The following is a 12,896-nucleotide window of genomic DNA, read 5'->3' on the forward strand; positions in this document are numbered from 1 at the left end:
GGATTTAAAAGGGAACGATAAATGAGTACAGATGATGAAAAAAGAACCGAAAGATCAGAATCAAAAAACGAATCCGATTGCGGCAAAGTGGAGATAGAGGTAGGTGACAGGAATGATGATGTTGAGCTTCCCAGGTACCTCTGCTCAACTGATGATGACTTAAGCCCGCCGCTTATGTCATCGTACTGTCCGCCACAACGAAGCGCATGGAACTCAGTCGATTGAGAGCCTTGGTGCCTGGGGCAAGGACTGATAGTTGCTACAGTAGATATGGTTACCAAGGTCCTTACAATAACAGAGTCAGCTGAGGTTGGAATATAATTCAACCACAGTTTTGGAGTACACCAACTCTGAATGGCAAACGGAAGGATATGGCGCACTTCACTCGAAATTCATCGGATTTTCACTCTAGGTCGCTGTATCAAGGCAAGGAGCTCACCAATCAACGAGTCCATACTTGCCACCATAATAGCAATGCCGGAAAACGTCGAATCTCTGAAGACCTTGGGTAGATACCTGTTTGGCCTGTGCGAACGTTCAAAGGCCGGACAAACCCCATACACTCAAAGACAATGATGTCTTTACTCATAGAGTCAATGAAGGCTTAAATCGAAAAGAGAAAATGAGAGCACTGCTATAGCCATCTGAGTATATATATCAAGGCAGCTTTATATTCCAAAACACTGGTGAAAACCTAGAAAATGCAAAGCCAACAACAAACCACGTGCGCTCTCAACATCAGGTATATGTGCAAGTAAGAGTAGATTTGTACAAATAAAAAAACGAAGGGAAAAGGCCGAGGACCGCAAGCAATCCAAAAATTATGCTTTGACAGATGCGGTGCCAGCCCAACAGTCATGGAGACTCCAAGCTCCTGCGCAGAAGCTGATAAGCCCAGTCAGGCTAGCGGGAATACCGATGCCTTTCTCAACAGACCAGTGCAGACACAAGGGTGCCCAGAAAGTGTTGTTCACCAAACTCTTTCGCCAAGCCCGGATCTCCAAACGTAGAGCCTCGCTGTCCTCGGCCTTGGTCTCTTTGGTCTCGCCCGTGCCGGCAGCCGCTCGCTGTGCGGCTAATCGCTGTCTGCGCAGCACACTCTGGCGCCAGAGCACGAAGAATTGGAAGAAGATATGTCCAAACCACCCACGAGTACTCCATAGATCCCATTTAGCAAGACCTCCGTATTTGTCCACGAAGCGCTTCGAGACGACCCCTTTGGAAGCAAGGTAGCCCACGTTCTCGAGAAGCTGGTAGATCACGTTCGAAATGACTTGCAGGACAGTCAGGGCGTGAATGATGGGGTCGGCTGGCGGCGATTTGAGGGTTTCAACTCCCCATATCCACAGAGGAAGCAGGCCGAACAGGCGCAAGTTGTATCTCGTCTCCGATGCGAGGGAGGAAAGAGCCATGAGTTTCGATTTCGATGGCGAAGGAGTGACGTTCTTGGTGGCTGCATGGCCCTTCAATCGTGCAAGGATACCCAGCCTTGTTTGTAATGCTATCCAGGGTGCTGAAGCAGTGAGGTAGTGGAGCATCGAGGCGACATAGTTGACAGTCGCTAGTACTCGCTCTTGTCCGTTCGCCTCAGAGAGTAGTCTAGAGGAGCAGTGAGCAAAATTCCTGGGCTGCTTTGCACGTCGAGTCCCAGAAGAGGCCTTACAGATTCAATCGGCGGATTGTCACATCGGTTGTTGTCAATGCGGCTAACAGTTGTCGCTTCGCGCATAAGCTCCGGGCGGGTGTTTTGCCCACGTCAGACGACTCTGGAGAATATTCAGCGTCCGCCATTGTGTATGATGAACATAAGAAAGAGAGAAATAAAATGAAGTTTTGGGTGAATCACGGAACCGAGGCTCGGAACTGGAGGGAGTTCAATCTAATCTCCGAGGGCTATCCCGCATTTTAGTCATCGCCCGATAACCGCTCCATGACTAAATTTATACAACCTTCTTTGAACAAACATATTGGATATCAACACACAACAACCTTGATATATCTCTTTCCTAGGAGTTATCTCGCTAATTTATAGTATATTACAAACTTACAAAGTATATGAGTACCTTAGAACCATGATCACCCGTCCAGAATATGTTACGTTCTTTTTGATATCTTAATCCAATTTACATGCTTAGTTATATATCCGCGGACATAGAAGCATAGAATACATAATTTAATATCATTCACTTCGTACAAAAGAATTTACATATTTCTGAATTACTTTTACTTGGACTCGTGCTTGAAAAGTCTTCGATTTAGGGGAGTTTCCCCAATACTCTCACATGTGGAATCTGAGTTCCACCTTCATCCTCCTCTCACATGCCGCCTCATCTCCGCCTGACTGCGGCCTCATCTCACCTCCACCTCTTCCTCACCCCAGCTTCACTGCCCCCTTGAGAATGTAGCAATTCACAATTGGACAAGTGAAATATATATAAATTGCGGGCGGCTCCCGCCCCCGCCCCCGCCCCTGACATCCTCCTCTTTTTCCTCCAGCGTAACGCCGGTGCGAGCATCCGGCTCGTCATTCGCACCGTCGAAGCCGGCATGGCAACCGGCCCGACGGCCTGCAGGCCGTGCAGTATCCCCGCCAGCATACCCACCTCTCTCTGATGTGAAGTAAATGTGAAGCTCCTGGTGAGCTTCACCCGAGAGGCGCTCCGCCAAGATCTAATCACCTCCAGCAGGCCTACCTGGGCCAGGAGGCCTGACGGACTTCCTCGATCCACCGCTCCACCCGGGTATCTGCCTGTTCCACCTCTTCGCTGCTGGCGAATATCTCAGACAGCGAAGAACCGCTCGAAGGTTCCTGGACAGCGGAGGTGGAACTGGCGATTCGGGTGGAGGCCCAGATTCGCGGCCGCAGAGCTGGACGCCGGGGGCGCTGGTTTGCCTCGTCATTGCTACGGGGCAGCAGATTAGCAAGGGCTCTTGGCCTCGGCCCCAGGCGAGCCACATTGCTGACAGGGCTTGCGCCGCGTGGCAGGTGGGCATTCGGGTCGCCCATTCGGTGGAGGCTATCCCATAGCTCGGTACATGGCTCAGTCACAAGGCTTGAACCTCGTGCAAGTGTCCTGCCGTGGGATTCCTGAAGATGTGGGCCCCTCACCGGGTCGTTGACGGCGCTTGGTGCTCGTCGAAGTGCTCTGCTGTCTGGTTCCCGAGCGACTGGGTCACCCACTGGGTCATTGACGATGCTTGAAGCTCGCCGGAGGGTTCTCCCGCGTGGTTCTTGCGAAACTGGGTCACTCGCTGACTCACTGGCGACGCTGGAAGCTTGTCCAGGTGTGGTGCTGCCACATGGTCTCCGAGTAATCGATTCGTTCGGTTGGCCGATGGGACCCCAAAGACTTACCCACGGATCGATGACAAAGCTTGAAGCTCGGAGAAGCTGTCTACCACGGTTTGCTTGAGAATGATCCCTCGATGGGTGGTTGCTACCCTGAGGCGCAGGAAATGCATCACTGGCAGGGCTTCCATCTCGTCGAAGGGATCTTCCGCGTCGTACTTGAGAATCTTGGTCTCTCGATGGATTATCGTCGGAATTGTCGATGCCTCGAAGCTCATTGTTTTCATCGTCTGTGGTGTTGTAGTATGGGATGTTACTACTGAGTGAGGGAACGGGGCTGGCCGTACGGGCTAGCATCCGCATTTGTGGAGTTAGGCGTAGAAGCCTGTAGCCTTCGATCTCGTTATTGCTTGATGGAAAAGCTTGGCGAATGGCGACCCCATGTGCATTCTGATAATCATGATCTTCGACATGTGCTTGATTGTTCATGTCCTGACGATTGGCGATATCATTGTCGAGTTGTCTTGTCTCCTGATGTTGAGAGTATCCTCCAACCAGACGACCCATGAATTCACGCATTTGCTGTCTGAACCCAAGGCCACCATCGCGACCGGCGGTTTCGAAATGTGGCATGACAGCATCAACGTTGACTCGGCGACTGGCGAATCCATGCATCTGTGGTCTAACTTCGTCAAGGCCAGCATGGTGACCGGCAAGTTCAGGATCTCTGCGTCGGGGTAATGGGAAGTATTGTCGAATGATATTGAGATATCTTCTACGACGAGGGCTTCTGGGAACCGGAACAGATGTATCAATCTCGGCCGGGATGAAAGCCCTAGGACTGAACTACCACCAGGTTCCTCGGTGGTGACTGTTGCCGTCTCTTGAGGCTGTGACTCGTCCTGAAAGCTGGCACGATTTCCGCGCTTTCTTGAAGAGGCGGCGCAAAGACATGATTGATGTCACGCCGGGGTGTCTCGTCCCCGACAGAGATGGGAGGATTGCGAATGAAAAAGAAAGACTGAAAGGTAAGGTCTCACCGGCGTGCTGCAAGAAAGTCTACACGGGGCAAGAGGTTTGTACTTCGACCGGCGACTGGCACTGGGGAAATACGTTGCTGTGTTTGGCTGTGAGAAGATGTCTCTCACCGGTGCACCGCTCGAGGGCTTGCACTCTGGAAAGATGATTGCTACCTAGGCAATTGGCTGAAAAGATGCTGATGTGCCTCAAAGAGATGGAACAACAGTATGAGAAGGGATGAGAGGATGGAATGGGTGAATGGAAAAGGATGAAACCGCGAGGGGTGTGGATTGCGTAGCTCCAACCAGCCTTTGGACTCGATTACATCGTCGCTGACTCGGCGGATTCGCCGGTTGGCAAATCAATCAAGCACCTTGATATTGTCGTTCGCCGGGACGACGGGACGATATCTTGTCAGGTTGAACCTACTACTACGCGGTCCTGTTGAAGACATTTACAACGCACAGCGCATCAAGCGCACCACTGGCAAAGAGAGTCCTTTTGTCCGTGGCAGCTTATGTCTGATACCGAAATCACTAACTCTCGCACATGTTCGAACCGTTATCATATTACCCGGTTGCTGCTCGCCGAAATGTCTATGCATTGGCTGGGGTATCATCTGCCGGATACTATCATGAGACACAAACTATACAAAGCTTGAGTGGCATGAATACCTACTTCATGTCTGCTTGGCTGTTGAGAGATTATAGTGACAATTATGTCCTGTAACAGCCATATAGGGACGCGGCAGTTCGCTTTCACATCCATGCCTCTGGAACCTTTCTAGGGGAAGAATCACGGCTAGGAGAATAGATGCTGGATTTTCTTAATACAGTATTGACCTATTTCTATTTTGAAGATGAATGTGCCCAGATGTACGGAGTAATTGACGCACCAATTCGGGGCAAATATAACGTGCCAGTGAACAAATGGATCCACAGATATACGTTGCAAATAGGATAAACTGGCACGTCCCATGAGTCTATAGATGTACTTCATTTAGTCTTTCAATGTTGAGTAACCAAGCCAATCTAGTATAATACAAAAAAAAGCGACAATCCGGAAGTCTACATTGGGATATATTGGGCTGTCCCGTGACCACGAAAGCCCCAAACAACAAACCGTAAACCTTTGAAACCAGTCAAACTTTCAAGACTGACCATTAGGATCTGAAAATGGATGTTGGATTTGGACCATCTAGAGAATATAAGGGGTAACCATGGGATAGCAAAGTCCCCGGATTCAATCAAAAGCCGTCGGAGGTTTCCGATGTGCTCCGCCAATGGATCTTGCCGGGGATCCATCTGCCGATTGTTCGTATAGCCGTCTCCATTTCCTGAATACAATCTTCCGACAGAATTTATTTATAAAAACTCGACCAGACTTCAGAGTTGGGAGACATTTTGTGTAAGTTATATATCTTGCCTCGGCTGTCCTCCCATATAACCCAACCCAGCCACCCTCGGACCAACATAAACAAACAAGCGCCCCCAGGGTCTCACCCCCATCGTCTTCCCATTTCTCCACTTGGCACCTTATCATCCATTTACATATTAATCTCATTCAATTATTCACTTTTTCTAGGAGCGTGTTTAATCTCAGCCTTCCCGAACCTTTCTCAACCTTGTCCTCTCCCTAAACCCCTCCGATCATCACAATGTCCGTCAAGTTCCAAGAGGAGACCGTCCGCACCGTCACGGGCGGCGGCAAGTCCGAAGACCTCGTGCATCGTGTCGGTGAGCGATTGACCGGCGGAAAGACAGCCTCTGGGTATCTCCAGGTATGCAGTGCCCCTCCAATAATATCGAATCAACACTGATCCGGGGAATGGATCGTCAGGCCTACCTCCTTCAGCTCCAGAAGAACCCGCTGCGCACGAAGATGCTCACCTCCGGTGTGCTCTCCGGCCTGCAGGAACTGCTGGCCTCGTGGATCGCCCACGATGTCGGTAAGCACGGCCACTACTTCAGCTCGCGCATCCCCAAGATGTCGCTGTACGGAATGTTCATCAGTGCGCCCCTCGGCCACTTCCTCATTGGTATCTTGCAGAAGATCTTCGCCGGCCGCACAAGTCTCAAGGCCAAGATTCTCCAGATCCTCGTTAGCAATCTGATCGTACGTGTCGTCCGATCACATGACCACGCGTGACACCTGCTAATATCCCCGTTCCACAGATCTCGCCGATCCAGAACAGCGTCTACCTGACCTCTATGGCTGTTATCGCCGGTGCGCGCACCATCCACCAGGTTCGCGCTACCGTTAAGGCTGGCTTCATGCCCGTCATGAAGGTCAGCTGGATCACCTCGCCCCTGTGTTTGGCCTTCGCTCAGAAGTTCCTCCCTGAGCACACCTGGGTGCCCTTCTTCAACATTGTCGGCTTCTTCATTGGAACCTACGTCAACACCCACACCAAGAAGAAGCGCCTGGAAGCTCTCCGCAAGGTATGATTAAATGGAATCCAGACACTTGCAGCTTGATCTCTAACGACTTGGCAGCGTTACGACCAGCGTCGCGACCCCGGCTACGAGAAGCGTGACTACCCTTGAATGGGCTGAGTCCGCAATTGGCTGCAAACACACCCAGATGTGTCAGAAACCTATATGTGTCGTTTCTTCTGGCTCGTTTGCAGTCCCTGATTTGTCTTTTTCCTTTGTTTATTATTCTCCGGTGTTGATCTAAATCCATGTACACACCCTGCGTGCATCTTGACTGCCGCAGATATCTTCCCCCTGATGTTATCACTCAATCTCATGACGAATGGCTTTATATCTTTGTTCTATTTCAATTCTAACCTTTGAAGATCGGTATTATATATATATTCTCTCCGTTTGAGCTAGTCGCGCTATTGCTTCTACTGCCAATCTACATTTCTATATATATGTGAGTTGGGATAGATAGGACCGAAAGGAATACAAATCCCCTTAACATAGAACGAGCACATGTGGTCATTGTGAATTCCATCGTAACTGTAAGAGATCCGAGACATAGGAAGAGTGCTAGGGGACAATGGAGGTGGATAGTACAAATGATAAGGTGACCAGTAGACATAGATTGCCAATAGTTAGCCGGTCATGCCACATTAGCCATCCCCTAACCCACCCGGAAACGAGAAGAAACAAATCCCTCATATCCTTGGAAGATCAACGAATAAACCAGAGAAACATCCTTTATTCAACCTCCATTTCCGACCCCTTCCCCCTCTTAGCCTGCACCCAAGCAACAAAGTCATCCAGTGCACCGGGCCAAGCCCCATCGGGACTCCACCAGCCCATCTCCTCATCCTCCAGACTCTTGCGCATGAATACCTCAACCTGCTCCCACAGGTCCTTATTGACTGGCTTCTTCCCGCGCTCTTCAAGGAACTCAATCCACCAATCCAGCCATGGTGTCGTTTCTGTGTTCCACGCCACGCCGCCATGGTCAGTTGTGAAGAAGAGACGCCATTGCTCGGCGGCGATTTCGAATTGCAAGTTACGCTGTCCTTGCATTCGTGAGAGTGGGAATGCGTATCTGTAGACTCGTCGGAAGGTATCTGGTTCTCGGGGGATTCTCTCCCGGAGGGATTTGGCATACGCTTGCATTTTTGGCATGGTGTCGCAGCTTGTGGGTTGTTAGATTGCATGGATTTGATATTGAGAATGGGCTGAATCTGGTTTGTGGGAGTTTCTCTTTCCGCGTTGACCTTGCACTTACAGAGCTTTCAGCCAGCCATCCATCCATCCCTGACGGGTAAACTCGCCCATTGATGGTGATTGGAGTAGCTCGGCGATGGCTAGACAGGTTACTTCGTCGAGCTCGACCTTCAAATCGCCTAAGAAGTCTATTGCTCGTGAGATACCGATGGTATCTGGGCTCTCGACTGGGTCATCTGGGGAGATGTGAGTACTTTTGGTATCAAAATCATCAGTCGAGAGTGGATAAATACCTCGATAGCTTTCAAAGATCTTTGTAAGTTCTGAGGTTATAGTTGCAGAGGTGCCCAGATGCAGCTGCGAAGAATCTAGTTTTAGCGAATTGTCAGCTTCCGGGTGTTTCAGAGATGGCCTATGGATGATGTCGCCTGAAGGGAGATAATCAGGTAGGGAATGGCAGGCACTTCTTCTTCGTCTTCTTCACGCGAGGCATTTTGGGCCATGGACAGTGTAGTGAGAGATCGCAGTGCCCTCCAAGTGAGACTTAGATAAGTCCTGCAAAGAGAAGAACAGATGTTGGAGCTTTGATGCTCTATCTATCTGCTTGCATCATGAGCTCAACACCACGTGCCCAGGTAGAGGTTGGAGACAAATCGAAGAGAAGACAAAGAGACAAAATTGGGCACAAGTGTGATGACAAGCACTTACGCATCAAGCGCTGGAGGTAAACTCCAACCACATGCTTTAAGAAACTATAGTCGAAAGTTAGTCTGATCCACGTGATCGGACGGAAACAGCTTGAGATATTCAAACGGACTGCACAGGAGAAGGACTATCTGAAAAGTATGCAATTCACTTACTTTAGTGGCAACGGACTCTTTTGTCCGGGTACAACTGACAAACTCAGCGATTTGATGTTTCTGGGTGGCTGTGTAGGGTGGCATGGTGGGGGTTGGCAATATGCCCACTACGCGCGGGGAGAGACAGAAGAAGTGGTGGAAACGCGTTAGGGGATCGGGGGTAGCTGATTTATAGTGCTGGTGTGAGGGGAGCTGTCCTTGGCTTGGAAGATACAGAAAACACCAGGGCTATGAGGTCTGTAGTGAGTTATCATTCCGCGCTTTTCCAAGGTTGGATGATCTGATGGCATTATGCTGACTAATCATATATTCCGAAAAAGTCCTATATCAACTACAACATTCAAGGCTGGCCTACACGATTGGTTTTCATTACATTGGACATGAGCTTGAATGTATATTCAGAGTATGTATTTTCATATAGTAATCATTACAGAAAAGTTGTTGGTCAACTTTTGCCATCAATTCATCACATTGGATGAGCACAGGATTCGATGGTAAAAAGTACAGCCAGCTTTTGTAAGATCAAATAGATCAGGTGAAACTCCCAAACGCCTTTTGCAAGGTGCAAAAATGTAAGATTCGGTGTCATGTCGAATTTGCTTAAGTTGTGAACAAGGTATCCTCCTAATATAGATGTTAGCAATTTGGCTCTAGAGAATTTGTAGATGGATACAACTTACCTCTCTAAGGTACTCTCCTGAATCGGCCTGTTTGTTTATGTTAGCCAATGCAATTAAGAAGTCGGAGTCAAGCTCCACTTACCTGACGATGGACGGCGATACTGGTAGGATCCAACTTTGCGATCTGCGCGGATGATCTTGCTGTAACTCCGAATCCCAGCGGCACGTCATTCGAATCCAAAATGATAACACCCGCGTTTTCAGGGCAGTCTTCACTTTGTGGGTGTTAGTATAGTAAACGGACAGTAATTGAAAGGAAAACCAACCTGAATCTAGCCACATGGGCCTTTAAAACTGAACCGCCATAGAGCAGAGGCTAAAGCTTGTTAGCAAGGGCATTAGATCGCATCGGAAGTCGTAATAAGCGTACCATCACTCCGTTTGCTTTGATCCAGACCTTGTACCGGGCATGTTGCGCGAGGAGATCCAGGGCTGTCAAGTTGATGCGGAACTTGCCAGTCTGCTAGCATATTAGCATCACTGATCAGAATAAAAAAAGCAACAGCGGGCTCAGTTACCTTTGTCATTTTGCCTATGAGTGTGCCACAGCTCAGAAGGGCTGAAACTTGTTAACATTGTATATAACGACGAAGCCGAACAAAAGCTTACCGTCGCGAGGAAATGAAACGCTCAGGTTGGCGAGGTCCTTTCTCATGTAGTAAACTCGAGATCCTTGCAAACGGAAAACACTCTGGGTTCCATCTTCGGCCGGGGTAATGAGAGCATTGAGACTGCGGCCGGTATAGGCAGCTAGCTTCGTGAAGATCGTCCGTGTCTCTTCCTAAAAGAGGCATGAGTTAGTCAAAGCAGTCAATGGACATTGTAGTGGTACATACTTCTGTGAGGGATCTCATATTGTCGGTTATGAAACTCAAGAAATGACAAAAAAAGTTGAGTTATCAGCAAGCTTGTATTGTCGGGAAGTGAGGCACAAGAAAAAAAACCAAAGACGGGCAATATTTCACCGCCCAGAAGCGGACCTGAAATTTATAGCGACGGAATGAGCATGAAGAGCCAATCAGAGTGGTTATTGGCTTTCCGCCTAGAATTTTCGGGACCGCCTTTTCACTCTAAAGATCTTTTTTACTGTTCTCCGCAAATTTCAACGTCAACCCGCCTAATCTCCAATTGCAAAATGGCGCGTGGTCCAGAGGTGAAGCGGAGGCGATTGAGTCCTCCAGCAGATGGTGAAGACTCCTCATCGCGCTCTAAATCCGGCCAAGAATGGGATGTTGAGCAAGACTACGAATGCCGCCCACGCAAAAACACGAAAAAAGCCAGCGAGAACGCACGATTGCCAATCAAAACCCCCGAAGGCCTTGTCCAGGCCGAAGCCCAGCCGCAAGACCAGGGCGAGGAAACTGACAGCTTTCTCGGTACCGACGATGACGAGGAGGATGGCTCTGGGGATGAGGAGGATGGAGAAGAATCCGAAGAAGAAGCACCCAAGATTCCGGTGAAGCAACAAATCTTACAGGCAAAAGAAGATTTGGCGAAGATGGCAACCCTGATCAACGAGGATCCCGAGGAGCACATTTCTCTGTTCAAGACAATGGCCGAGATGGTGTCGAAGAAGAACACACCTGTCACAGTTAAGAAATTGGCTCTGGCCTCACAGGCAGCTGTCTACAAGGATGTAATCCCTGGGTATCGTATTCGCCCATTGAGCGAAGAAGACCAGTCCGGCAGGGTATCAAAGGAGGTGCGCAAGATCCGAGATTTCGAACAGTCCCTCGTCTCAGGATATCGCGCCTATGTCCAGAAGCTTGCTACGCTTGTAAAGCCACCCAAAGGAGAGGCCCCTACAGATGCTGGACTGAGGAGTTTCGCGATTTCGATGGCTTGCACTATGCTCTTGGCCGTGCCACACTTCAACTTCCGCAGCGAGCTTCTGAAGATCTTGGTGAACCGCCTTGCACGGAGACAGCTTGATGCCGACTATGTCAAGTGCCGCGAGACAATGGAGGAGATCTTCGCTAAAGATGACGATGGAACCGTTTCCCTCGAAGCTGTTCGTCTGCTAGCAAAGATGTTGAAGGCCAGAGACTTCCATATTCACCCTAGTGTCTTGGACACATTCCTTCATCTTCGTTTGCTCGGCGAGTTTCACTTGAAGGCGTCTAGAGACCGAGTGGACCGGGAAGAAGAAGAAAAACCCCACGGAAAGAAGCCAAAGCAAAAGCGCGAATTCCGCACGAAGCGAGAGCGCAAGATTCAAAAGGAGCGGAAGGAAGTCGAGAAAGATATGTCACAAGCAGAGGCAGTGGTATCGCACGAACAAAGAGACAAGAACCAGGCTGAAACACTAAAGCTTGTGTTCGGACTCTATTTCCGTATTCTCAAGCTTCGCATTCCCGCACTGATGGGTCCTGTGCTCGAGGGTTTGGCGAAATATGCCCATCTCATCAACCAGGACTTCTTCGGTGATTTGCTCGAGGCTTTGAAAGACCTCATTAATCACGCCGAGCGCGAAGAAATGGGCGTGGAAGGTGACGAGGAGGTCGTCAACGAGGAAGACGACGAAGAAGAAGACCATGTCACAATTGCCGAAAGCGCAGCCCGGGACGCTCGCCGAAGGACGCTTCTCTGCACCGTGACTGCCTTCGCCCTGCTGGAAGGCCAAGAAGCCAGCAAAGCAGCCGCAGGTCTCCACCTCGATTTGAACTTCTTCATCAAGCACCTTTACCGATCCCTCTATTCTCTTTCCATGAACCCGGACGTCGAGTTCAACCCCGATACAGCCCTCCGCCTTCCCGACCCCAATTCCTCCGCAGAAGGTGCCCAGCTCTCCGAGACCCGCTCCAAGAACAAGGTCAACTTCCAGACCCCGATGGTCCTCCTTCTCCGCTGCTTGCAGCCGACTCTGCTTTCCCGCGCACATGGAACTCCGCCCCCGAGCCGACTTGCCAGTTTCTCCAAGCGTCTCATGACAACTTCCCTCCAGTTGCCAGAGAAGTCTGCTCTTGCGACACTTGCGCTCATGAACCAGGTCTCTAAATATCATGGTCGTCGTATCTCTTCGTTGTGGCACACAGAGGAGCGCAAGGGTGACGGCGTGTTCCATCCTTATGCTACTGATATTGAAGCTACAAATGTCTTTGCTGGTACGGTGTGGGAGGGTGAGTTGTTGCGTCTGCATTACTGTCCACAGGTGCGAGAGGCGGCGGTGGAGATTGAAAAGATGATGGTCTCTTCTAAGTAAATACTGCTTTGATTAATTTGATATGCATATACAGCTACAATGTCTACTTTTCTTGGAGAATTGTAATCAAACAAATTCATTGACATGCTAATCCACACAAAATCTAACACACCTGTCCAAGTCCCCCAAATCTGACAGAGATGGGAGCTCATTTCTTTTTTTTTTTTTTTTTTTGATTTTTTGATTTTCAATGGTACTTTTTTTTTGTGAGGA

General features: G+C 49.5%; 7 protein-coding genes across 7 annotated transcripts; 3 read left to right on the forward strand and 4 right to left on the reverse strand.

Moving 5' to 3' along the window:
- Positions 1–21: 21 nt before the first annotated feature.
- On the forward strand, positions 22–308 carry N7500_001142 (uncharacterized protein; the record flags this gene model as incomplete). Its single annotated transcript, XM_056672288.1, has 2 exons — positions 22–99; positions 165–308. 2 exons carry the CDS (start codon positions 22–24, stop codon positions 306–308), a joined length of 222 nt encoding a protein of 73 aa, XP_056537861.1.
- A 513-nt stretch (positions 309–821) lies between these two features.
- Positions 822–1,791, reverse strand: N7500_001143 (uncharacterized protein; the record flags this gene model as incomplete). The annotated part of the gene is made up of 2 exons (XM_056672289.1): positions 822–1,599; positions 1,664–1,791. The coding sequence occupies 2 exons, from the start codon at positions 1,789–1,791 to the stop codon at positions 822–824; spliced, it is 906 nt and encodes a 301-aa protein (XP_056537862.1).
- Positions 1,792–2,689: 898 nt separating this feature from the next.
- On the reverse strand, positions 2,690–3,964 carry N7500_001144 (uncharacterized protein; the record flags this gene model as incomplete). The annotated part of the gene is made up of 1 exon (XM_056672290.1): positions 2,690–3,964. The coding sequence occupies one exon, from the start codon at positions 3,962–3,964 to the stop codon at positions 2,690–2,692; it is 1,275 nt and encodes a 424-aa protein (XP_056537863.1).
- A 2,002-nt stretch (positions 3,965–5,966) lies between these two features.
- On the forward strand, positions 5,967–6,871 carry N7500_001145 (Mpv17/PMP22 family protein; the record flags this gene model as incomplete). The annotated part of the gene is made up of 4 exons (XM_056672291.1): positions 5,967–6,089; positions 6,149–6,424; positions 6,484–6,750; positions 6,805–6,871. 4 exons carry the CDS (start codon positions 5,967–5,969, stop codon positions 6,853–6,855), a joined length of 717 nt encoding a protein of 238 aa, XP_056537864.1. The 3' UTR covers positions 6,856–6,871.
- Positions 6,872–7,476: 605 nt separating this feature from the next.
- N7500_001146 (defective in cullin neddylation 1 family protein) lies at positions 7,477–8,885 on the reverse strand (the record flags this gene model as incomplete). Its single annotated transcript, XM_056672292.1, has 6 exons — positions 7,477–7,909; positions 8,003–8,177; positions 8,235–8,298; positions 8,370–8,472; positions 8,650–8,693; positions 8,802–8,885. 6 exons carry the CDS (start codon positions 8,883–8,885, stop codon positions 7,477–7,479), a joined length of 903 nt encoding a protein of 300 aa, XP_056537865.1.
- Positions 8,886–9,401: 516 nt separating this feature from the next.
- Positions 9,402–10,335, reverse strand: N7500_001147 (ribosome biosynthesis protein NIP7; the record flags this gene model as incomplete). Its single annotated transcript, XM_056672293.1, has 8 exons — positions 9,402–9,425; positions 9,482–9,508; positions 9,564–9,696; positions 9,748–9,797; positions 9,852–9,941; positions 10,000–10,040; positions 10,091–10,262; positions 10,318–10,335. The coding sequence occupies 8 exons, from the start codon at positions 10,333–10,335 to the stop codon at positions 9,402–9,404; spliced, it is 555 nt and encodes a 184-aa protein (XP_056537866.1).
- A 281-nt stretch (positions 10,336–10,616) lies between these two features.
- Positions 10,617–12,683, forward strand: N7500_001148 (nuclear export protein Noc3; the record flags this gene model as incomplete). The annotated part of the gene is made up of 1 exon (XM_056672294.1): positions 10,617–12,683. The coding sequence occupies one exon, from the start codon at positions 10,617–10,619 to the stop codon at positions 12,681–12,683; it is 2,067 nt and encodes a 688-aa protein (XP_056537867.1).
- Between the last annotated feature and the right edge of the window lie 213 nt (positions 12,684–12,896).

This window comes from Penicillium coprophilum (assembly GCF_028826855.1).
Source record: "Penicillium coprophilum strain IBT 35676 chromosome Unknown utg000001l_segment0_segment0, whole genome shotgun sequence".
NCBI classification, from domain to species: domain Eukaryota; kingdom Fungi; phylum Ascomycota; class Eurotiomycetes; order Eurotiales; family Aspergillaceae; genus Penicillium; species Penicillium coprophilum.